At 33.7% G+C, this 26,923-nt stretch overlaps 1 protein-coding gene across 1 annotated transcript; it reads left to right on the forward strand.

Moving 5' to 3' along the window:
• Positions 1–1,323: 1,323 nt before the first annotated feature.
• Positions 1,324–24,741, forward strand: pik3ap1 (phosphoinositide-3-kinase adaptor protein 1). Its single transcript, XM_087279277.1, has 18 exons — positions 1,324–1,351; positions 1,421–1,538; positions 3,092–3,508; positions 4,440–4,663; positions 7,081–7,225; positions 9,204–9,346; positions 9,790–9,919; positions 10,680–10,876; positions 11,032–11,191; positions 11,833–11,898; positions 12,276–12,551; positions 16,145–16,207; positions 16,319–16,521; positions 16,608–16,668; positions 17,242–17,409; positions 19,170–19,237; positions 21,273–21,373; positions 23,664–24,741. Exons 3-18 carry the CDS (start codon positions 3,112–3,114, stop codon positions 23,773–23,775), a joined length of 2,514 nt encoding a protein of 837 aa, XP_087135403.1. The 5' UTR covers positions 1,324–1,351; positions 1,421–1,538; positions 3,092–3,111; the 3' UTR covers positions 23,776–24,741.
• Positions 24,742–26,923: the final 2,182 nt, after the last annotated feature.

Consider the following 26,923-nt stretch of genomic DNA (forward strand, 5'->3'; position numbering starts at 1 on the left):
TTGCCGGCAAAAAGTTAAACTTGTTTTCAATGCATGTTGAACTCTGGCAGGGCTGCCCTTTGTCACCAATTGTGTTCATCATTTTTATGGACAGAATTTCAAAGTGCAGCCTTGGGCACGATAGGGGTCCGGTTCGGGGACCACATGATTTCATCTGTTATTTACAGACGATGTTGTTTTATTGGCTTCATCGAATATGGACCTTCAACATGCACTGGGGTGGTTTGCTGTGGTGTGTGACATGGTGCTCTACCGGAAAAAGGTGTTTTGCCATCTTGGAGGAAATTCCTTACCCCAGGTGGAGGAGTTAAAGTATCATGGGGTTTTGTTCACGACTGAGGGAAGGATGGAGCATGCGATTAGCAGGCAGATTGGGTGCAGCGTCAGCAGTGAGGCGGTCTATGCACTGGTCTATTGTGGTAAAGAAGGAGCTATGCCGAAAGGCAAAGCTCTCTATTGACCAGTTAATCTACATTCCTACTCTCACCTATGGTCATGAGCTTTGGGTCATGACCGAAAGGACAAGATCTCAGATACAAGTGGCAAAATCAGTTTCCTTTGCAGGGTGGCAAGGCACACACTTATAGATAGGGTGAGAAGCTCTGTCACCCGGGAGGAGCTTGGAGTAGAGCCGCTTTTCCTCCACATCGAAAGAAGTCAGCTGAGGTGGCTCGGGCATCTGTTTCAGATGCCTACTGGATGTCTACCTAGGGAGGTGTTCCAGGCATGTCCCATCGGGAGGAGACCTCGGGGAAGACACAGGACACACTGGAGGGACTATGTCTATCGGCTGGTCTGGGAACATCTCGGGAACCCCCTAGAAAAGCTGGAGGAAGTGTCTGGGGAGAGGGAAGTCTGGGGTTCTCTCCTAAGGCTGCTGCCTCTGCGACCCGTTCCCGGAAAAGTGGCTGAAAATGAATAAATGAATGAATGAATGAATGAATAGCAACAAATGAGAACAATTTTTTAGGGAAAGGCAAAAAAAAAAATAGAATTAAATAGAAATAAAAGAGAATTAAACTGGGGTCAGTGACGAATTTCAGGCAGAAAAAAACAAAAGACATTAAAATGAAGCCTAATTAGAAATCAACAGATGCATTCATGATGATTCATGTGTTTGTCATTCTTCAGAAATGTACAATGCTTGATATTTATGAATGGTCTGTTTTTGAAGTTGTATTGAAGTTTTACTTAACTTCTGCATTTCTCTCGTCTGGGAAATTTTGGTACAGTTTTTATAGAGTCTCATACAGCTCTGCGTGTGCGTGTGCGAGTCGAGGCAGTTGAAGTGTATTTTAGGAAGTGACGCTGCCGCCCACCATCAGGAAATGGACTGTTTCTTTTAGCAGATGTAAGTCATGGGCTGAAGGCACATCGCTCTTGTATCACACTCAAATACCAAACATATTTTGATCTGCAGGTACAGACAGAGAGCAGAGGTAAACGGTAAGCCACAGTGGGAACCTACAGCGGCTAAACAACACGTGAAACAAAGCACGGTTGATTTCAAACCTGAGAGTCTCATCACAAGAAGAACGGTGAGTTGTTTTTATAGAAAGATCTCATTTGTTAATGTTATACTGTGTTAAAAAATGATGCACAGTTTTTAATTGAATACTTCTTACAAATAGAATTGATTGACAGGTGATTTGTTTAACATTTGAGCAGTATTTTTTGGTTAAAATGATAAAGATGACATTGCAATGTTAATGCATAAAAATAATAATTTTGGTGAAAGCTGAAAAAAAGTGGTAAAAAAGTTGCTTAAACATTCAATCTTAAGATCAGCTAATAAACAAAAATAAAACTTTGCATATGAAGTTGCTTAATCACATTTCCTTTCACAGGATGAGTTTTTTGTAAATGAGTGTTTGAAGTGTGAGCTTGAGCTTAACGCAAAGCTGCTCACTGTACATTGAAGTGTGACTGCACTGTAACTACTCACAGTTTTATGCTAATTATTATTTGAATGACACATAAAGCAGACTTTGTGCTGATTTCAACTAATTACAGATCATGTTGAAGTGTGCCGTAATGCATGTTTATTGTAATTTAATTGTCAGCAAGCCATAGTCATAGAAGTCCATTGGTAAAATTTGCAATTATGACAAGTTTTAAGATTTATTGTCAATTTGTACACAAACATTATGTCAGAGTGCTATTTATAGAACATTTTAGGAGACTAAAGTTGACTAATTGCAGTGTTATATGCAATGCAGTTTTGTGGAACCTTGTTTAGCAATGGTAATACAGTATGAGAAAAAGTATCTGGCTCAACATGAAGCTTCCCCAAACGTGGCAGAAGTTCAGTTCTTCACTAATTTGTTGATCAGCAAATAAACAAGCCTTGTTTTGCTGCTAATTTGCCTGAGTTAACATTGAATCGGTGAAAAAGTATCGTTTTAATGGTTATTTAATTATAGAGTTTTAGTTTCCTCCAGATTTACATATATGATTTTAACTGTAGAAGTAGATTTTTACTGCTGATTAATTGTAAGTATATTAAATATAGTTTGGTGTTTGTTCAGTTTAGTTTAATAGCACAGTTTTACAGAAAATATATTGTTGAATGTCTGAATTTTTTTACATTTGTGTAACTCTCACTATATAATTGAATTTATCATTAAGGTCTAATGAATTTATACATTTTTATAATTAAATGTACCATATTAATCAGATTAATTGCAAGTATGTATATATATATATATATATATATATATATATATATATATATATATAATTTAAAAATATTTTATTTTATTATAAATTTATTAATTTTAATTTATTAATTTTTTATTCGTTTCGTTTGGTTTTATTTTATTGCATTTTGTTTTGCTTTATTTTATTTTATTTCATTTTGTTTTATTTTGTTTTATTTCATTTAATTTTAGTTTATTTTATTTAGTTTTTTCTGTTTTGTTTTGTATTTTATTTTATTTCACCCAGGTTTGCTGATTCAAAAAACTGTTAAATTTGTTGATTTGCATTTCATTTAAATTTAGATTTTTATTTGAGTAATTTGATTTGCCAATAAGGTGATTATTATTATTATAAAAGCATTAATGTACATCTCTTCTCCACTGTTTTGCAGTAAGCCCTGGATGCTCCGTGATGTGTGAGGTATTAATTGTTCACAGCGGCGAGGCCAGAGAATGGGCAGATTATCTCCAGCAGATCCTGGAGGCCTCATGTAGCTTTCAGGAGGGCTCTGTCGTTCTGTATGATGTGGATGAAGAGATTTGTCTAAAAAACTATGGACCTTTTGGCTCCAGCAAGTGCATTCTTCTTCTGCTGACCTCTGGGCTCGTGAACCTGCAGAATGACTCTGTGGTGCTGGACACTTTTCGGGATCTTCTTCACCCTCCGCATAAAGTTGTGGCCTTTTTGTGTGGTGTTTCAGAAGAGCTAATGTCAGGGTATTTTGAGTACTGGGAGCAATGGAGAAAAATCTTTTCAGAAGATGAGCCACAAGTTTATGTGTCCACCATCCGGGAGTCTATTGATGAGGGTATGTGATTTTATACTCAATGCTTTACACAATATATGTGTGCTATCTAGCAAATTAACATATTAATACTATAGTCTGAAACAACAACAATAATAAATAAATAAGTAAATAAACATACAAACAAATACATAAATAAATGTCTTTAAAAACACACATGTTAATATATTTTTTAAATAAGATTTTTAGAATATTATTTATGTTGGACTATTAATTTATTGTCTAGTTGTTTTATTTCTATTATTTTAACTTAAAAAAAAACAATTCATTTATTTTTCACATTAATAAATAGAAAGATTGTTTGGAAGAATTGATTCATATTTGGCTTGAAGTTGCTTTATAGTGTCATATTATTATTATTATTATTATTATTATTATTATTATTATTATTTCCTGTTTTTATAATATTTTAAAAACTGTAATTTTTAATTTAATATAATCTTTCATTTTATTTATTTACATTTTTAAAATTTTATTTATTATGTTCTTTTTGCAATTAATTTTTTTGCACAATGTATAATAATTAACTTTCCCAGAACTGTGTTGCGATTGAAAGGGTATCCGATACTTGAAACATGCTGGAATAGTTTTCGGTTCATTATACTGTGGTGACCCCTGAAAAATATGGGACTAAGCTGAAGGAAAATAAATGAATGAATGAATGAATAAATATAAATTAAATTTACACCTAACAAATGACTTTTGCTGCATGTTTAAACTAATTATTTTAAAAATTGATACAACACACATCTTTAGTTTTTTTTCTGGACAACTTAATTGTTTTATGTTCAATCCTCTTAAGTAAGTAAAAACAATTATATGAACTTAATCGATTTGTGCTGGGACAACATGAAGGAATTGTGTGGAACTCAGCATGTTTTTACAGTGTAAAAAAACAAAGTCTAAATATGTTCTATGTATTTTTAAATTCTAGGATCTGTCCTGCAACATCAGTGCCAGAATACATATGAAATTGAACCAGAAGAGCCCTTGGAGGACTTGCCGTTGCCCGACTTTTCTGAGATTTTACCTTTGCCAGATGAGCTGAATGAGCATCAGCTTAATGGGGATGAAGTGTGTTCATTTCTGCAAACCGGTTTAAATACCTCTAATGACCAAATCTGTCTCTCTGTCCAGCCTGACCGAATACTGTGTGGGGTAAGGGCCTAAAATAAACTCCTTCTAAGAAAACATGGTTGCTAATGTCAGCGTGAAGCTGACGAGTTTGGATGACTTCACTTTTTAGTGCTTTTTAAATCAACCAAAAAAGTCTGTACCATTTATAGTTCAATGACATGAGGAAATGGGGATGATGTAAAAAGGAGGAAAAACATATGTCAGTTTTTCTTTAATTAAATTATATATACAGAAATGGAAAAAAATAAAAGAGTACTTGAAAATTATCAGTTAAATTCTGTTATATTTTCCATATCTGTGTGGTATTTTCCAGTAAATGTAGTCATCTTCTTTAAAAATCAAGAAGTTAGTGTCTACCCAAAATATTTTTTGTTTCATAAAGTCTCCTAAATATATTTCATTTATTCATTTTGTACCTTTAAATGTACCTTTAAAAATCAAAATGTATATGAATAATGTATATACAGTTGGCGTCAGAATTATTATCCCCCCTTAGATTTTTTTTCTTTTTTAAATGATGTTTAACAGGGCAAGGAAATTATATATATATATATATATATATATAGTGATTTAAAGCATGGGTCTGCGGGTCTGCATCAAAGAAAATATAGTTATAGTTTTAGACATAGAAGTAAAGTGTCTACCTGTAATGCTTTAAATACATTTGGTGAAAATAAAATGTCAAAAAACGATTACTTCATTAGTCAGTGTTAGTTTTATTGAGGTAAAAATTAATCTATATACTGATGGTTATTTAAGTCTTCATACAAAGTTTTATTATATTTTACGTGAATAATAGGGTATATGCACACTGTGTTTCTTCCCATACCGATACACTTCCAGCAAAAGGTTAATGTTACATTTTTCAATTTTATACGGTTCCTTGTCCTGCATCGATGTTTTAATGTAATAAAATACAATCAGTTAAATAGACTTCAGCATTCATTTAGTTGTTCAAGTATAAAACGAGATGAAAAGCCATTTACATGCATGCGCCTGTCAGGATCAGCAGGTGAGCGCAGAAACGCCATTGAAAATACTGGACTAAAATAAATGTTAATATTTTAAAGACATGGCATATGAAAATTAAATTGAATGCAGTGCTTCTTGTACAATCTGAGACCCACTTTATATCTTATATCAATTAGGCAGTAAAGATCATTGATTTTTGAAGAAAACAGACCTTAAACGGATCAATTTACTAACTGCATACAAGTCACCAAAAGCGTGTGACCCAGGTTACTGCTAAATTCAAAGTCCTTCTACATACCTTTGCCCGATATACCCTATTACGTCACACTGACAAACATTAAACCCCAGTGGCAAGGACAGATATTTAAAAGGATGTTTTATTTGTATTGTTAGGGTGATGGTTGTGATTTGCTGTGATCCTTAATAATTAAATGAATATGCTTCAAGATTATTTCTTTGCATTCAAAATATTGTTACACTGAATGGCATTATTCCGTAAAGCAGGGGTCACTAAACTTGTTCTTTGAGGGCCAGTGTCCTGCAGATTTTAGCTCCAACCCTAATCAAACCCACCTGAACAAGCTAATCAAGGTCTTACTAGGTATACTTTAAATTTTCAGGAAGGTGTGTTGAGGCAAGTTGGAGCTAAACCCTGCAGGGAAACCGTCACTCCAGCACTGAGATTGGTGACCCCTGCCATAAAGGAACAATCTTTGTTGTTTTTATTTGCAATTTGGCTCATTTTACAAGTCGCAGTTGAGTTTTACCAGTTTTGAATCCATTCAGTCAATATCTGTGTCTGGCGGGAGCACTTTTAGTTTAGCTTAGTATAGCTAATTGAATCGGATTTGACCGTTAGCCATACCATGGCTGCAGAAACAATGATATTACACGGCACTGTAACCTAGTTGCCTATTTTCAGGTGCTGTATAATATCATTGCACCTGCTCCAGCCTATGTTAGCAAAGTTACTTGATTATTATGCCAGAATGAGAGTATAGTTTCTAGTCGGATTAACCTAGAAAAGAGCAACTTTTCATTTTCTGTCAGTCTTAGTACACAATATAACTACAAAAGAGAAAAGTGCTTAGCATAAGGAAATTAGCTGAATAGATTGAAACACAATAAAACTCAACTCTAACTCTGAGTGACTTGTTAAATGAGCCTATTTTTAAAAAAGTGAAGTAAAGTTTCTTTAAGTCATGGAAAAAAGCTATGTTTGGCCCTATATTTGCTGTTGACCGTTGTACAGTGTGTGTCATCATGGTGTGGCATTTTTTGTAATTAGTAAAGTTCTTCATGTTTTAAAAATGTTTTGACTCTCTAGTCTTTATAAAGTATGTTACACTATCATAAACTCTAGCTTTAGCATATTGTTTGCTGACAGGAGCAGAATCAGTTATCAGTCACTTACTGTACATTACAGTGTCTCACAACACTCTCACTGTTTGTTTGATCCCATCCAGAGTGGTATGAGTATTTTTGTAATGCTGGTGCAGAAGTGTGAGGATGAGGACAGTGTGGAGGTGGAGTTTCACTCTCAGCAGTCGCCACCTCTGCGTCTGCCTGGAACTCTAGTCAACCAGTGCATTGTTACTGTTCAGTCACCTGGTAAGTCAAAAAACACAGAAAGAGGAACTTCTTCTGTTAGTTCCTCCAGCTTTTTTCACTTTCAGCTGAATTTGCATATTGTTTTTGGTTAGCATACTTATTTATTGTAAGCGAAGCTTTGTTTATTGAAGTCTGATTACACTTTTAAAGGCTAGACACTGCAGGCAAAACACTCACATTTTATAAACCTGTCAGTTTCCCTATCTTTTTTTTAAGCAGAAAACACTTCTATTTTGTTTTTGTTTTTTTATCAATTTGTGACTACACCAATCTCGTATCTGTATTCTGAAGGTTTTTAGAGAGGGATATGTTCCTAGATATTATTTAAAGTATTAATTATTATATATAGATTTTGTTTTTACAAAACATATTATATTTTGCTGGCTGAAAAAAATCCCAAACACTTCCCACTCAAAAACAAACCCCACATAATTTTTTTTTGAACTTTCATAAAGAATTTTGAACCTGACTAAATAATTAATTCAATGTTTATTTTTTGTGCCAGTAATGTATGAAAATCTCTTCATATTTAATTAATAAGTGCCTCATTGGGATATTTAAACATTTTGGCTTCTATCATACACCCAGCGCAATTAAGCACAATAAGAGTTTGGTGCAATCTGTTGCTATTTTTCGACCAGCGCAACCCTAGTTTTCATGTTTTGCGCTATGTTTAATTAGTAAATCCTTTTTTATCACTTTGTGGACTCATGGGCATGCTGGTCTAAAAAAGAGGTGTGTTAAGGCGCATTGTTGGTGTGTTGCTATTTTGAGGAACTGAAATAAGCCTTACCATTGACCATTTTAAGGCAGGTCTAAAATCCAGTGCATAGTGCGTTAATTATGCACCTATGTGGGTTCAAACGCTTACACATTGCTTAATACAGACAGGATGTACAGCAATACACAAATATTTTTGCATATTAAAAAACTAAAAGATTAAAATGTTAGAAAAATTATTATTTTCTGCATAAATATAAAAAAACACAGCCTCCATGCCTCATCTCAGGGGGCTATTATTATGTGGGACATAAGAATAGGGCGTGTGTTCGGATATAAATTGACCACACTTCATTATTATTGTTCATTTATTCGTTTGCTGGAAATTAGAACTGAATTTAGAAATAGTTTTGAAACAAATCTTTGTGCTTAACAAACAAAATTAAATATATAGGCTAATAGATGTCTTCAGTGGAGTGAGTACAACACTGATTCCTTATCCACGAAAGTAAAAATAAAGAGAAAAAGAGAGTAAAGAGGCTGAATGGAGGAGGCTAAAGTGACCGAAATGACTTCCTTTCTGTCGCTTGTCATTTGTCGTGTGCAGTGGAAAGGCGGCTTAATTTCTTATCGTCACACAGATAGCATGTTTAACTGTTTTCTCACTAGTGAAGCATTCGGTTGTTCTGCTTACAAAGTCCACCATGTAAATGCTCAAAACACACCCATAGCTCATTAACAGACGATTTATACAGACTTCAGAGTCAACGCTTGACAGAGAGAATGTCTGAAGTTGGGGCTGACGCGATCATCACAGCAGCGTCAGCCAATGAAATTAATCCGCAATCGGCTACTGTCTGAGCTTGTGTGTTTGCATGAAGCAATCTTATTGGTTGACGTGCGTGTTGGCATTTGAGAAGTTGAGAAATTTCCAACTTCTTCAGCGAGCAACGCCGTAGTGGTGCCAATGGATCCACAATGCAGTTCAGCAACGCCTGACATCACCCATTCAAAGTGAATGAGAAGCGTTGATGCTGGCGCCCTGTGTAAATGGGGTGTAAGAGATTAAGCACAACCCTGTTAGACCATGCATCAAGGTGCAAATGTGGATTCGGACATGCCTTTAATGCTTTTTCTTTATGTACTTTAAACTTTGCGCCTAGATAAAATAAAATAGTCCAATGATTTAAATAATTTTATGTACAATATATGCCTGCAATTCTTAATTCAGCTGTGATGATTTGTTTTTCTCTTTTAGATATGCCAGCTGGGGAAGTATCATTGACTGTTTATAAAAATCAGTCTGTGTTATGCTCATCAACTGTAACATATTATACAGAAATGGAGGAAATTTGCAGATATCTAAAGAAAGCAACTGATCCAGTGCAGTTCATGTGTCAGGTAATAGCATGAAACAAACAAACAGTTGATAGAAGCAATTAACAAAAATCTTTTGCAAAAAGGACACATAAACTGAAATGACTTTTGAATATGACCTTATTATTTGTATTGTATTATGCATCTTGCTTCGAACATCACATAAATGTTACATGTTGAAATTTAAACTTGTTTTATAGTACTAAAAATAAAAGAAAAAAACGTCAATTTTAGAAGTTAAAATTTGTTATTATTTTTACATAAAGTAAAAATTTTGTGAGAGCCAAGAAAAGATCAGAAGAAGACAGTAAAATGTAGAAAAGTAAAAGGAAATGCTGATGTATTCAAACTGTCTAATAATTTTCAGGTTTTATTATTGTCTTTTAAAAAAAGTAGTTTCAGAAAGAAATTTGGATTTAAAGACTAATATTAAGCTGATTTTGTATTTAACATGATTATATTTTCAGGCATTTGATATCACATCAAAGCTCCAAGAGTCGTTAGATAATTTGCTTGCTACCTCTCTTGAAGAACGGATGCCTGTAAATGGATTACAAGTATTCGGAATTAGTCAAATTGAAGAAAACACAGCAGCAAGTGAGTCAATTCATTCATAAACACATTCATGTGATTACGCTCTTAAAAATAAAGTTTCTTTATTGGCATCAATGTGAAGAGAATACAGTATTTACATCAACATATGTAAACCATCAAATTTCAAGAAGAACCTTTTACATAGACTGGAATATTTCTAGTCTACAAATGGTTCATTAAAGGGTTTCTTTAGATGTTCTCACTTTAAATCATGTGGCCTCAACTAATATGAACTTACAGTCAAATGAGTAATTCATTACAGTGTACTTATTGTGTAAATAAATGTTTTAAAATTGCACTTAATTAACTAATTAATTTCTGTAAGTACATTTATAATTACATGTTGACCATCTCTTACACTTTAAACCACCTTTAAACCTATCCTTTATTATCCTTATGCATTTCCTTCGTCAATAGCACCGGAAATGTTCTGCAATACATTATGAACATCTTAAATACATTGTATTACTGTTTTGATTTAAGTACATAGTAGTTAATTCCATTAATAAAGTAGGACCAAATGTTCTTAATGATTCTTTTAAGAATTATTCACTGAAAGGTTTTTTGGGGATCCCAAAAAAATTTTTTCTTGGAATGTTTAGTTTTAAAAGTGTGTAATTTACAAAAAGCCTGATAAATATATAATATATCATTATATATAATTATATAATTTTTGGTGGTAGATCATGTAGAAGGAACTGGTGTTGATGGCTAATTGTTATTAAAGACAGGAAACAGTAAGTAGAAATGACTTTGTTTTCAGATCACCGTGATGTGGAACTCCCAACGCTGCTTCACTTTTCTGCCAAATATGGCTTAAAAAAGTTAACATCTTTGTTAATGCGGTGCCCCGGAGCCATGCAGGCTTACAGTGTGATGAACAAGGATGGGGATTACCCCAATAAGCTGGCCGAGAAGAGCGGTTTCTCTGATTTAAGACAGTTCATGGATGAATATGTTGTGAGTTCACTGCTGAATGTTGCATTGTAAAAGAAATATAAGCATATAATGCAATTGTTAGTTAACAAGTATTGGATACATTTATATAACAATATTTCCTTTATTAGATAGTGTTGGTGATGCCAATTACTTGTTTCTTTTATTAATCCAAACAGGAGACAGTGGATTTAGTGAAGACGCACATTGAGGAATCTCAGAACGCCCCCGAAAGTGAGGACATCTATGAGGATATGCTGAGAGCTTCCCAGAACTTCATCTCTGAGTTCGATAATGAGAACATTTATGAGTCTATGGTGAAGCTCAATCCTGAGATGGGTGTGTGTGTTGAAATCTTTTATATTTTTATTATTAATTAATGAAGTTTTTATTTTAACAAACAATATTATTTTGTTACTACTGCTAAATGGATCAATGGCTAAAGTTTTTTTTTTTTTTTTTTTTTTTACAATAATTACAGCTTATTATATGTTTTTACTATAGTTTACAGAATAGACCCTCATTTTAACTATAATTTATATACAAAAAAAAAAACACTGTCAGGCGTAATAAATATTTTCAGGCTATAGTCTACCAAAATAATTGTCAAGCATATGGATATTATTAAATATTGTGAGACTGTAGTATCCATCCATCTATCCATCCATCCATCCATCCATCCATCCATCCATCCATCCATCCATCCATCCATGTTTTTACATAAATATATAAGTTTTGCTGAATGGTGATGGAACATTTTTTCACATATTTAATTATTTACATATTTTAAAGTTGTAACATTAAAAAAGACACTTTGTGTAAATAAAACCTCTTTTGCATATTTAATTGAATGCAGACACTAAATATGAGACACAAACTTTGACCCAGATATGTGATAATGAAGTCATATATATTTTTGACATATTCCTATTTCAAATGCATGAACTGAAAATATATATATTTGCAAACTGTTCCAACAGGCGATGAGTTAGAAAGTGCTTTAGAGGACTCCAACCCAGAGAGAATGCTCAGAAAGTTTTTTGAAGGTACATCAATCTAAAAACAATGATCATTATATGTGCTTTTATATGTGATATTTATCACTTTTTCCACTGTGTGATAGCATATATACATATATTATTAAGATATATAGATAAGCATGCAGCATTTCTGCAAAGGCTTGTAATATTATTTTTCATATCTGTAATGTAGCAAGTAGGAAATAGCTTTATTAGATGATCTCATGGCTTATTTTGCTTATATGCGTAAGATCTTTTGCTACAGGATGTAGTTTGCTTGCATAGTGTGAAACCAGAGCAGCTTGTTAACTTGTGGCATTTATTAAAGTCTGAGCTAGTATACAAGCGAATATATTTTGCAGCTTTTGAATAATTAGTGTATAACTTTTGCTGTTTTTGTTTAGGACCACCTGAAAAGGGTTTTCAGTCCATGAAACATAATTCAACCAATGGTGGATTGCCTGAAATGGATGATGAGGATTACCACGACATGGGTGTTAAAGTAGATGTCTATGGAGATTTTGAAGAGGAGGACCCTTATAACCCCTGCTGCCCTGAGCAAATTTACGACACAGTGGAGCCTCATTCCAGTCCTGAAGTGATGAACCGTCCACCCGCACCCATCCCTCGACCAGCCAAACTGCCCGAGCCTGAAGAAAACACAACCTACATTTCTAAAGGTGCAAACCACAAGTTCACCACACAACTACAGCGAAATATCATTGCAAACATAGATGCTCAATTTAAGGGGGCTAAACTAAAAGCTAGAAAAACATTTTTTTTACATGATAAGTGCATTTTGACAGACAGCAGCACCAACAAAACTTCTTCACACGGAACCTTCACAATGACACATTTTGGCTCTAGTTCTACAATTTATTCATTTATGAAGATTGAAGTCATAATAAAGAGAACACAACATCCCCATCTTCACCAAAAAACATGATTTTGTAACTTACACAAACAAAAGATCATGAAAACAAATGTTACTTTATTTTAAGTTTGAATTCAATTTTTTAGTTCTTACGATTTTATTAATATTTTTAGTCAGTTTGATGTCATTTGAGATGACTAGACAAGCTAATTTGATTGATTGATTGATTGATTGATTGATTTTTTTTTTTTTAAGTATTTATTATATAGTGCAGAGTCAATACTGGTATCATTTGCAAAAATCAGAAGTGTTTTCACAATATTTGGGAAACTGAAGTATATTTTAAGTGATAGTCCACCATAAAATTATATTGTCATTATCAGACCTATTCAAATCACTTCACACCCATTCACGAACACTTTATATACAGATATCTTTAGTAATAAATGTGCTAGCATCCACACCAAAGTAAAATCATGTTCGTTTCATTTTTAATAAATTTTTTATTTTTTATGTGCAGTTAATTCTGATCAGTACTCTGTAAAATGTCTGACCTTAAATTTACAGTAAGTTACTGCCTAATAATTGCATTACTTTCACAGTAAGGTACTGTATGTAAATTGACAGTACATAATAACAATAATTCTTTAAATATTTCTAAATATCAAAAAGTGCCTGTACTAGTTTAAACGTTAATGTATATTAAATTAATTTAGTTAACTAAAGTGCCATTTTTACAGTAATATGCTGTAATCATGATGCCTGCCTTAATTTCACAATACAATTCTGAATACGTAATGAATACGTAAGTGACACTAATGTAATGTAATTTACTGTGAAAAATGACAGTATAACATGTTGTAAAATTCTGGGAATGTATTACAGTGTACTGGCTAATAACTTTTTTATTGTTCATCAACTGGAAAAAAGCGATTTTAATAACATTGTTCAAATGTGTCATCATCCTTATAATTGTGTTGTAAATCTTGCATGTAAATTTAGAATGAGTTTTAAAACTGTGATCATTTATAAAAATCGTTTCTGCTTTCTCATCCTCATCCTTAGTATTGTCTTTATAATTATTAATAATTTATTAATATTAATTATTTATTATTTATTATTATTAATGTTACTCTGTGCTTTAAGACACAATGTGATTCTGCAGCACACTATAAAAGCGATCTTCAGGTGCTGATTATGTGCCAAATGTTAACCAATGTAAATTTGAATACCATTTTACATGACATTTACAGCCATACTATGCCATAAGCAGCAGCAGAACACATAGTTTATTCATGAACGTTGGAACAGTGGCTCAGTGCATATCAACAGCAGCAGTCACTCAGCATCTACACTGTACTTTTAAAAATGCTAATGAAGTTGAATATTTATGAATTGCATTCTTAACCTAATAATTCGGCCGGTAGTTCAGTGCACTCTTCTGCCCTTCTGAATGTTTGTGTTTTTTAAATGTTTCCGCCTTGTGTCATTTGGTTTGGACAGCCAAACGACTTGTCTCTGAAATCTTGTCTTGTGGCATGTTGGTAAAACTAGACATGTGCCGGTATTAAGAACATGCACAATATTAATATCATGGCTACTTCAAAATACAGTGAACAATTATTTTGATTAAAACATTTAAAAGAGTTTTTATAAATATTTTGATGCATTACAGTAGTTGTTTTTTTAGAACCAAATGATCAAGACATAATGGTCTACTCATTTTCAAATATTAAACATTTCATATTAACCTAGCATAGAAAATAGAAGATTCTGTGGTAATTTTTAGGCCTTCTGTTTGTTCCCTGTATAGTAAATTTATGTTTGTTAACATTAGTTACCTCAAGTCATGACAAAAACCATAACACATTTATTAATATAATAATTGGAGATAATTTCTTAGTTAATGCCTAATAACATGGTTTGTACTTTGTCTTGTTTTTTCATTTATACCTGTTACAACATTTGTTTACTCTGAACATGTACAGTTGAAGACAGAATTATTAGCTGCCCTGAATTATTAGCCCCCCTGTTTATTTTTTCCCCAATTTCTGTTTAACGGAGAGAAGATTTTTTCCAAACATAATATTTTTAATAACTTATTTCTAATAACTGATTTATTTTCTCTTTGCCATGATGAGAGTAAATAATATTTGACTAAATATTTTTCAAGACGCTTCTATACAGCTTAAAGTGACATTTAAAGGCTTAACTAGGTTAATTAGGTTAAGGCAGGTTAGGGTAATTAGGCAAGTTATAGTATAACCATGGTTTGTTCTGAAGATTAGTGAAAAAAATAGCTTGAAGGAGCTTATAATATTGACCTTAAAATGATTAAAACTGCTTTTATTGTAGGCGAAATAAAACAAATAAAACTTTCTCCAGAAGAAAAATATGATCAGACATACTGTGAAAATTTCCTCATCCTGTCAAACATCATTTGGGAAATATTTAAAAAAGAAAAAAATGTAAAGGGGGGCTAATAACTTGACTGACTTCAACTGTATATACAATAAAGCAATAGGCATTTTCTGGTTATTATACCTACTAAAGATAATCTTTTATGCAGACTAACTCAGTATTGGGATGAAACCATATACAGATAAAAGCTTCAGCAATTAATTGCAAAAAAATCAAATTAAAAATGATACCGGCAGAAGCCTAGTTAGGACACATTGTTAATATTCTTGGTGTGAATAGATTTTTTCTGACTAACTCTCGTGTCATTTCAAACCTGCAAATCTATAATTTTCCTGTGAAATGCAAATAAATATATTTTTAGCTTTGATGATAACTAAACAGTTAGAGTTTGCATTGACTTTTTTAAACACAAAATTCAGTGGAAGTCAATGGAAATCAAAACGGTTTAGCTGTGAAAATTCTTCAAAATATCTTTTACTGTATTTATATGAAAGATGATATTCATTAGATTTGGAAACTACAAATTATTGAAATAATTTTTAGGTTGTACCATTAAAGGATTTAAATTTTTTTTTTACTTTTTTATTTTTTCAAAACGGGTAAGAACAAAACAAACAAAAAAACATTTTCAAAAGATCATAGAAACAAAAAAAAACCTACAATTCGAGTGTCAAAAGTCACTGAAAACAATCTTATTTACATTTGTATTTATGGTTGATAAAATGTTGCTTTATAAAATTTTGTTAAGGGTTACGTATCAAAGATCAACAGGCTCCAGATATATATAAATAAAAGCACCACAATACAATTAAAACATTACACTTCTCAGCCATTTGTCCCAGTATGAAGAAATTTAATACGCTTGTTGTCTCAAAGAAAGTATCAGTACTTCCATATCCCATTGAAGGGTTGTAGAAAAAACTGTCCACTTTTGGTATTTTAACTGCAATCTCAGTTTATTTTGTACCTCTTCTACAGTATTTTGCCCCAAGGACCCTCTGTACTCAGTAAGCCAGCGACCAGAAAGGGATCCCTCTATAGGTAGGTTATAAAATAATCTTGATCCTAATTTTGAACCATGTGTGTTTACAAACACAATATGGAAACATTAAATAAACGGTTGATATGATTAAATATTGTTTGCTTTTACAGCACCTGTGCGGCTGGTGAGAGACAGAGACATGAGCAGTCACCATGACCCATTCGCGGGCATGAAGACCCCTGGACAGAGGCAGCTCATCTCTCTGCAGGAGAGGGTGAAGGTTGGAGAGCTGACTGTTGAAGAGGCCGTGCAGGAGTTTAAGGCTTGGCAGTTTGACCAGGATAAAAGATGGCGCTCTCTACGCTTTCAACAAGTGAGCAGCTCCCTAATAAGAGTAAATAAATAAAAACTAATACATTTTTATATAGAGTCTGTAAACATCTCTCTGTTTACTTTAAGGAAAATTTACACCGATTAAGAGAAAGCATCACCCGACGCTGTAAAGACAAAGGAGCAAATGGTAAGCAAATACGGGATGCTGATTAGGGCTTATTAAATGTTTATTTAAGTTTATTTTATACCATGAGAGAATGCAAGAAAAGGTCCTGTCAGGGTTCAGCAAAAACTTTGAAGCAGTGGCCCATGAAAATTATAAGCAAGCTTCAGTTTCAGAGCCTGTTAGTCCATTGTGATATGCAAATTATACAGCTATTTATATCTGTGTAGTTTCCAGCTCTCATCACAAAGAAAAGAAATGCAAGTAGCTGTTTTTATTGCTACAAAACATAAAAATATTTTAATAATTAATGCATATCCATAATAATAATAGCAATGGTAATAATATTGTATAATTTTGTTTTATTATTTAAATTTAATTATTACTTTTATAATAAATTTTATTGTATTATATTTAATTGTATTTCATTTAAATAAAAATAACGATAACCAATCAAAATGTATTGTAATTAAATATGGATAATGTTTTTTTTGTGTGTTTAAATGTAAAGCAAAAATTAACGTATAGCAAAAAAAACTCCAAAACTTAATATATTTTATGAATCCATTTTCAATTTCTGTTTTTTTTTCCTGTTAGAGCTCATGATTACAGCTCCGATGCAAACGAACACTCAGTGGGGATCTCAAATGAATGTGAACTGCTCAGTTTACGAACCCACACCTAGGACGGTTGTGCAACCCCCTTCTGTCAATCGAGCACCGCAGAGGGGAAGCTGGCAGACAGGAAGCACCTCCAGCACTTCTAGTATGTAAACCATAACTTCTTTAATCTCATGCTTTATTAGCTTCGGAAAATGATACTGACTGTAAAAGATTAACCCATGGTATGTTTGAACTGAATAGTTGCATAGTAACTGGTTTGTTTTTTGGATATCTTGTTTGTAGATATAATTTGGAGTATAATGAAAATTATAATTATAGAATTTTCAAACTTCGAAATACATCAAAATGCTGTTGTATTTTCATCTCTTGCATTGTTTGCTTCATATTGAAATATTTTTAAGCAAACTATTGGTGACACTTTATTTTGATGGTCCATTTGAGTATTAGTAGACTGTCTGCTTAATATCTGTTGATACTGCTGCTTCAATAGACATTTAACTGACTATAAGAAACTTTGCAAGTATATGTCAACCTAACCCCAATCTAATTCAGACAACCTCATTATTAGCAGCACCACTGACAATTAAGTTTATTTAAATTATTGAATTATTAAATGGAACATACTGAATGTGACATAAAGTTTTTTTTCCCTTCATCTGATCATGGCATTTTTGGATCTGTTTGCACAAACTCTGGAATTCATAGCATCATGTTAACAGATGAGGTTGTTGCACTTTTATGGTTATGATCATTTGATTATGAAGTATATTAGATAAAGTAGATTATATACAGTCATACAGTATATACAGACAATGACCCAAAACACAGCTAAAGTGATGCAGCAGGAATGGTTAGCAGATAAAAACATTTATACCTTTATGCAGTGGCCCAGCCAGAGCCCTGACTTTAATCCAATTGAGAAGGCAAGAATACCCTCTAACCTGGTCAGCAGTTATAGCTATTGTTTGCTGTAAAAGCCAATAAAGGTTTTTCTATTGATTATTGAGAGGTTGGACATTTTGGACATTTTTGTTCAAAGGTAAATAAATGCTGAGAAATACTTTTTACGGCGACGCAGTGGCACAGTAGTTGGTAGTGCTGTCGCCTCACAGCAGGAAGGCCACTGGTTTGAGCCTCGGCTGGGTCTGTTGGCGTTTCTGTGTGGAGTTTGCATGTTCTCCCTGCGTTCGCGTGGAATTCCTTTGGGTGCTCCGGTTTCCCCCACAGTCCAAAGACATGCGGTACAAGTGAATTGAGTAGGCTAAATAGTCTGTAGTGTATGAGTGTAAATAAGAGTGTGTGTGGATGTTTCCCAAAGTTATGTTGCGGCTGGAAGGGCATCCGCTGTGTAAAAACGTCCTAGATAAGTTGGCGGTTCATTCCGCTGTAGCAACCCTAGATTAATAAAGGGACTAAGCCGAAAAGAAAATGAATGAATGAAAAACTTTTTACACAATGATGCCTCTTGTACATTATCTTATAATCTGTTTCTGTGTCTGTCATTTCTGGTAAAAACAAACAAACAAACAAACAAACAAACAAACAAACAAACAAACAAACAAACAAACAAACAAACAAACAAATCAAAAACATGCTGCTTGAATAAAAGTAACCTTAGGTCAGAGTTTGTCAGGGGTATGAGTAATGTTAGGCTTATAGATGTGTCTATGAAAGACTGTAGCTTTGACTTAATCTCTTATCTTTGCATCATACATTGACCGAATTTGACTATTTTAAGACTATTTTGTTACATAATGATCCCACACAGGGAATGAAAAAGCTTTTCATGTATAAAAAAGTGTATAGATAGCTCTTTTTTACAGGTAAATGTACATTTTAAATGCTCAACTAAAGTACAATGAGTTTGGTGTATTTCAACAGTATGATGTTTGACCTGTGCAGGCAGTAGCAGTCACAGATTGAGCATTCAGAGCACAGTCAGCAACAGCAGTGGTGTGGACGGTGAAGAGGTCAGCTTTTTTCCTTTAACACTTTTTTTTCATTTGAATTAAAATAATAATCAACTCCAAGTTGTCACTCACAGCATGTTGTTCCTATACAATGTACATTGTAGAATGTTTTTTTTAATAAATTAATATTTAATTCAGCAAAGATGCTTTCAGTTGGTAAAGAAAATACTGTAAAAGTGAACGATTTTTGCTTATGTAATCCTTTTGAGCATTCTAGACATAAAAGAATGGACCATTTTCACATTTCTGGGTTTCTCAGTATAGCAGAAGTCATAGTTGGGTAAACCTAGAGCACAGGGAATGGGAGAGTACAACAAATATATTTTTTTACAATCCTATTTGCTGAAAAAAAAAATATGTGTGAGACTGATAACAGTTGCCAGAAAAGAGAACATCATCAAATTTGAGGATAATGGAGTAATTACTAATTACGCATAAAGAGTAATCAGATTTTTTTTGTGATTGTTTATTTATTACAGTCAAAGCCGGCATACATAGCTAACAACTATATACAAGCCAATGTTTGCATTAAAGGAAAACACATAAGAAGTTAAATAAATACTATAAACTCTATAAAATTGTAAACATTAGCTTACAATTGATTCACCAATCATATGATTCCTAACGCTCTATTAATAACCAGTTTCTTATCTTAGTATCTTCGTTTTGAAGAACCCCCCTCACCCACCCCTATTCCCACTCCTATTCCCACTCCTTTCTAGATGGGTGACACGGCGGCCCATTAACTGTTGCTTCACAGCAAGAATGTCCTTCCTAAACCAGTCGACGTTTCTGTGTGTTGTGTTTGCTCATTCTTCCCATGTTTGCGTGGGTTTTCCCCGGTTTCCTCCCACAGTCGAAAAAACCTGCAACCTAAGTAAATTGAACATACCAAATTGACATCATAATCAAGCTCTTAATAAGTCGTAAATCTTTCTTTAGCCATCCCTGTAGCCGTCATTAGCCAGAAATAAGTCTGTGATTGTTCATTGAGGTCTACCCGAGCTCAATAAAATATTGTTTTATTTTTGCTTTCAGTTTGACGGCAGTCTCGGTGAGGAGGTGCCGTCCGTTTGTTTTGGTTTAGACGGCAGTCTCTGTGAGGAGCTGCCGTCCCTGTTATTAATAAATAATTTAAACCTGAAAAAAAAAAAAAAGTAAAACAATATGCCCGGGCCCTGCCCTCCCGGCTTCCTCTGCCATCGTTCCTCCTTTTATAGTCCAGAGCTCCTTCCGTGGGATTCGAGGACGGTGCGCACCGCAGGTGCATCCACTTACGCAGCGGCCTCATTCCGTTCCCACGGCTCTCGGCCACGCCCCCTCGCCACAGCGCTGTTTACTTATGTTTTGTTGCTAAACTAAATGAAAATTTACATTATCAATTTATAAAAGGTCCCTTATGAAAATAAAAATAGTCACATCAGTCTTTTGCCTTAAGATTTCAGTGCTGAACAACACTTCTGTGCATATAACCCATTCCTAGATCAACAAAATCTACATCAGCTTTGCGTGACTAAATAAAAAAACATTATAAAACATAACCTGACCTGTCTAAAAGAAATGGCCATGGTGTCGTCCTTCCTCCAGCGTGCAAAAGTAACTCCAATATTGATTCAGGATTTTAAAAAGTTTTGATTTCAGCATTTGTTTTTACCGCTGTGTGCACATGAGCGCAGTGAATGAGCCTGCGTAAATGATCTGTGTGAACAGATTTACAAATCTACATTTCTTAACAGACAGTTTGGGCTACTTATCAGAATTATGGGAAATATCTGCCTGACAAATTTTAGTTTGACAAACATTTTTTAGTCTTAAAAAATATAAAGAATATAAAAATACATATAAAACATTTAGATCATTAATTTTAATCAATACTATTGGAATGTGAAGAGACTTTCAACCTGCACAACTAAAAATGTTTCTAAAGACAATCACCTACTGTGCCTTTAAGCAAAGAAACAACCATGTCATATATTGTATGTTTAGTCCTTTATTACTCATTTCATACTGTATCATGCTTCTTCCATGTTTTAAGGAGCCTCCAGACATTCCTCTTCCTCCACGCCCCCTGCGACCTGTAGTGGACTCTCCTCCAATCCTTCCTCCACCCAGAGTCCCTCCACGAGTGATAGAAAGGTTTGTGTTTAAATCAACATGCACAGTACCAGGAAACCACATCTTTGCTGGAATAAATAAGCACAAGACATGTTTTCTATTATAGATCTATAGTGAAGCCTATTACTAATAGATCAGTGAAATATAAATGAACACAGGATTATTTTACACAGCGTGTGTATAAGATTTCAAAGAAAACGTAAATAGAAAGTCTGTGGCTTCAGTTAGTTTTACTTTTGAAATGTGCTAAACAAGATACTCTAGACAAGAAGGAGACATGTTTTTATCATAGATCGAAAATGAAGCACATTACTAATAGATCAGAGAAATATAAATGAACATGCCATTATTTTACAAAGCAAGTGTCTATGGGACAAATACATAGAAAAGAAAACATATACATAGAAAGTCTGTGGCTTCAACTAGTTTTATTTTCGAAATGTTTCGCTGTAAGAACGAACCAAATGACTGGATCTAAGTTTGCTGGTGGAGAAAAGGTGGTTCAAATTTGAAACTCTACAGGTCCCCATGTGACAAACCACCACACGTCTCTCTTAACCACAAAGTCGGAGTCTACAAAGCTTAACTTTCCATCGGTAGCCTGTAAGTCTAGTAAAGAGAGAGCGTGGGTTTATAATGCACTACATCCTTAGTACACTAATATGCATAAAAGCAAACACCAGATGATCAGCGCTGCATCGGCTGAAAAACATCTGCAGTTTGATGTGGCTACACGTATCCTTTGCTAATTCTCACTTTACTGATGAGCGCTCTGATAATTTGGAGATGTTTAAGATGTTGTGCTCTTCCACTTCAACTAGATTTACAGTGTTTTAGCAGTCTTTACAAAGCTGCAAAAGAGTTGTAAAAAATTGGGGCTAAATGAAAGTGTGACATTCAATTCTGCTTTTTTTAAATTTATTTTTTAAGATAGTAAGCAGTTTAAGGGCCATTGACAGAGAATGTGTTTTTATGGGTTTAAGTGGCCTCCCTAATATGTTAAAAAAAGACCAAATAAATAAATAATTTAAATAATTGTAATTATATATTACAAAGTAGTTTACACTTTTTTATTTATTGCAATTGGACTTGAATTCTGAATAGTTTTAAAACAGTGGAAGGTTGGCCAACCTTTTACATTTCTTAAAACATTGTAAAAATTGTATTGAATTTTACAAAAAGTGCTGTAGAAAAAAGTATGTATGCATGTATGCATGTGTGCATGTGTGCGTGTGTGCGTGTGTGCGTGTGTGCATGTATGTATGTATGTATGTATGTATGTATGTATGTATGTATGTATGTATATACACTCACTAGCCACTTTATTATGTACACCTGTTAAACTGCTTGTTACCTCAAATTTCTAATCAGCCAATCAAGTGACAGCAACTCAATGCGTTTAGGCATGTAGACATGATCAAGATGATCTGCTGCAGTTCAAACTGAACATCAGAATGGGGTAGAAAGGTGATTTAAGTGACTTTGAACATGGCATAATTGTTGGTGGCAGACAGGCTGGTTTGAAACCTTTTGAAAAACCGGGCCCTAATGGCTACTTTCGGCAGGAAAACGCATCATGTAGTAAAACACGGATCATCTCACTGTACTCAAATGGCCTCGACAATCACCAGATCTCAATCCAATAGAGCCCCTTTGGGATGTGGTGGAACAGGAGATTCACATCATGGATGTGCCGAACAAATCTGCAGCAACTGCATCATGCTATCATGTCAATATGGACCAAAATCTCTGAGGAACATTTCCAGAACATTGTTGAATCTATTGTATGTTTCAAAGAAGTAAGGCAGTTCTGAGGGCAAAAGGTGGTCCAACCTGATATTAGTAAGGTGTACCTAATAAATTGGCCGATGAGTGTTTGTGTGTGTGTGTGTGTGTGTGTGTGTGTGTGTGTGTGTGTGTGTGTGTGTGTGTGTGTGTGTGTGTGTGTGTGTGTGTGTGTGTGTGTATGTATGTATATATATATATATATATATATATATATATATATATATATATATATATATATATATATATATGTATATGTATGTATGTATGTGCGTATATATAAATCAAATGTATATATATGTATATGTATGTATGTATGTATGTATGTATGTGCGTATATATAAATCAAATGTATTTACAAAATTTTAAGCAATAAGTAACCAATGTTTCTTAAGCAACAGATCAGCATACTCGAATGGTTAATTTATTGTTGAAATTTCAAGGATAATTGTTTATGAAGTTGATTCTAATGATCATTTCTGATTTGTCTCTGAAAATAACTGAACTTGAACCCACTGTCTCTTAGGAGCCCAGAGATACTGAATGAGCGTTATGTATCCAATCCATCCCGCCCTGTTCCTCAGAATCCTGCACAAAGACCTATACCACCTCCGCCGGTACCCAGACGGACATGGTGAAGGTCTGGCTTTCCTTCTGTGTGAATCTGTACTTTTTCTTGACGAGTCTCTTCAAGATGGAGCTAAAGATGCTGACTTTGATTCCACTGCGCTGTCAGTCAGGGATCTTACAGAGGTTTTGTATGAAGGTGTCTCTGAAGAGCACTGCTTTAGATTCTTTTAACCAACTGCAGAATGTGCAGGGGATTGTGGGATATCATAGACAGAAAAACCCATCTATGATACTGCCAGATAGCAAACAGGATATTATGCAAACATCTTGATGCTGTCTTTTCAAATCTGCCTGTGAATGCAGCATGTTTTAAGTTTTGGTCTCAACAAATCGAAGACTTCTTTGAAGACTTCTTTGAGCGTTTGAACCGATCTAGACACAATGAACTTAATTTATATATATTTTAAGTGATATATCGGTTTTTGCTCTTTGAGTGTTGTGTTAGTGACAGCAAATGGCAAGCTTAATAACTTGCTTTTTCTTTTTTCATTCTGCAACTAAACCTCTTGTGGATTGATTATAGCTATAGCACAAACTACTTGAAGTTGCATAATTTTCTTCACTATTTATTTATGTACTTTTTCTGATAGCTAAGCTATATCTCACCCAAAGAGAAGCAAAGAAGCGGAAACAGTGTATTTAATAGCATAAAGAGTGTGAATGCGCAGTGTGAAGAGTACTGATATGTGTGCGTGCTCATACAATGTGCCCTAGCTATCAATGAAGAGGAAGGGGCAAAAACAGAAATGTTACAAATAAATCAAAAGGAAAACAGAGAATCATCAGGGAATTGTTCACAATATGTTATAGAATAAGCAATTTGAAAGCAGATATTTTATGTGTTTTTGTCATTGTGTTGTGTGGAGAATTGACAAATATGAACATTAACAATCAACCTTTTACATTTTGAAATATTACAAGCAAATCTAACATTTTACACGTTTAATAAATGTAAAACAGTACTTGAGAATCAATCCTCGTGTGTGTTTGTAAACACTGACCTCTAGCGAGCGCTTTTTGTAAGTGCTCGTACCTATGGCAAGCTATTTTGACTTTTAATCATCCTCAGGATATGTATTCTTGATATCAACAATTCAGTTCCTGATATCAAAATGGTAAATGTTGATATCAATACTACATTTCAACTAGTGACAATGTTAATTCCTGATATCAGCAATGATGTCACCATTCACAGAAATACAATTGTTGATCTCAACAGTTCGGATTCTTGATATCAACAATTTAATTCTTGAAATCAAGAATTCATATCCTGTTATGCAATAAAAGACAAAATTCTGTCAAGCCGTTTTTACTTTTATTGCTTAACAGGATTTGAAATATCAACATATCAATTGTTTCAGCAGGCTGTTTTCACACCTCTAGTTTGGAAAAAGTTTTTTTTAAAGGAGACGAGCAGCAAAACCAGATTTCACCATTTCCTGATTCAAAAAGCTCTCGAGTAAAAATTGTTCTGTACAAATGTATTTCTGCTGCGTGCACTGTAATCCACACGTGAGTCCAGCTGTGCTCCCATAGCGGGAAAATGAAAACAAAACCTTACTTGCAGCTCATTTAAAAATGCAACACTGACGACTCGTATCTCCAAACAATTATTCTTCTCTCACTTGTTTTGGGAACACAATGTGGCATCTTCGAAGCCATCATGCAAATTAATGAAGTTGCACCACATAAACAATAGAGCGCACTGATTGGTTTGAACCAAGTATTTCTCATGAATGAATGCAGAACACTCAGAGGCGTCACAAAGTACTCCCAGATACAGACAGCCAGTCTACACACTGGAATACACGCAAGGATCTTATCGGCATGACGCAGCTTCAAAAATTTGTTTCAAACTGGAAGAACGAATTTGCTCGAAGTAATGCAAAAACAACCTATTTTCACTTCTTTTGTGTGTAATATATGTGTCCTAATAGTGTTTTAGCAGCATGGGACACATGTATGACTGTTAACAGCTCAAAAAAATGTGTTTTGGTGTTTCGAGACCCTTTAATTACTTGTCAAACGTGCCTATTTGTGCATGAGCTATGTTTTAAGTATTAAGTATTGCAACTAGTTACTTTTTTGGGGAGTAACTCAATTATGTAATGCATTACTCTCTAAAGTAACTTTCCCCAACACATGAGATGCAGAACTAAAACGAAGGTTTTAGAAATGTTTTAAAAATGTTTTTGCACAGCTCTCATAACTACACATGGGAAATCTGTAAATATTGGAGATTTTTTTTTAAATTGTGGTGTCTTAGCCATGAAAAGTCATAAAATAATTAAAAATAATCCATTCTAATGCTATTGCAATGTTTTGTTTAGCTACCTTTTCTCTATATTGCATTTGCAGATGTGCCATTGGCTTACAAAGGCCTACAGTACATCATCTGCAATGTATTAATAATAACAAATGAATGGGAAAGGTTGTAAATAAACTAATTTAGGTAATTCGGTATTGAAATTTACAATACACTTGACATGTTTAATTTACACAGATGAAGCTGTTAAATATGATATAGATTTTCAGTTCAATCCATGAATGGATTGTGACCATAAGTTTGTCCTGATTTCAATTTGGGTGAACGTGAACTATAACATCCAGAAACTTTGGTCTGTCATGAATTTGAGATGCATCGTTTTACAACTGATAGAACTGAAGTTATACAAATGGTGAAAACATTCACTAAAGACAGAATGCATTAAAATATGGGCATGTAAACTTTTACACTAGATGATTTTATGTGAAATGTTATCCTTTTTATATTCTTAAAAGTAATTTTTAAATATTGTATTGTTTATAAGGGGTGTAGGTGTATACTAAATAAGATATAAGATCTTATAAGAACAATCTTGAATTCAACTGAAGGCTCCAATTTAAATCATCCTGTTTAAAAGCTTGCATTAGATTCTGGTTGGATTGTGGTTCCTTGAGCATCTGTGAATGTGCAGACTTTGTGATTATAAAAACTGGCTTTTTATAAATTATATATATATTTTACAATTTATTTGAATATACTGTAGCAGTACTAAATTAAAAGACAGCTTTGTACTTTATATATTGAATACTTTTGCAAGGATGACTTTTAATTTAAATATTTTAAATTCGTTTTATTTAAATCTTAGAAAATGTCATGATTGCAGAGAATCT

This window comes from Danio rerio, chromosome 13 (genome assembly GCF_052040795.2).
Source record: "Danio rerio strain M-AB ecotype USA chromosome 13, GRCz13ab, whole genome shotgun sequence".
Taxonomy (NCBI): Eukaryota; Metazoa; Chordata; class Actinopteri; order Cypriniformes; family Danionidae; genus Danio; species Danio rerio.

Coding starts and splice junctions, on each gene's coding strand:
- pik3ap1 (XM_087279277.1), top strand. CDS start 3,112: ATGTGTGAGGTATTAATTGTTCACAGCGGCGAGGCCAGAGAATGGGCA. Junction 16,208..16,318: donor AGAAAGGGATCCCTCTATAG/GTAGGTTATAAA, acceptor TTGCTTTTACAG/CACCTGTGCGGCTGGTGAGA. Junction 16,669..17,241: donor TAAAGACAAAGGAGCAAATG/GTAAGCAAATAC, acceptor TTTTCCTGTTAG/AGCTCATGATTACAGCTCCG.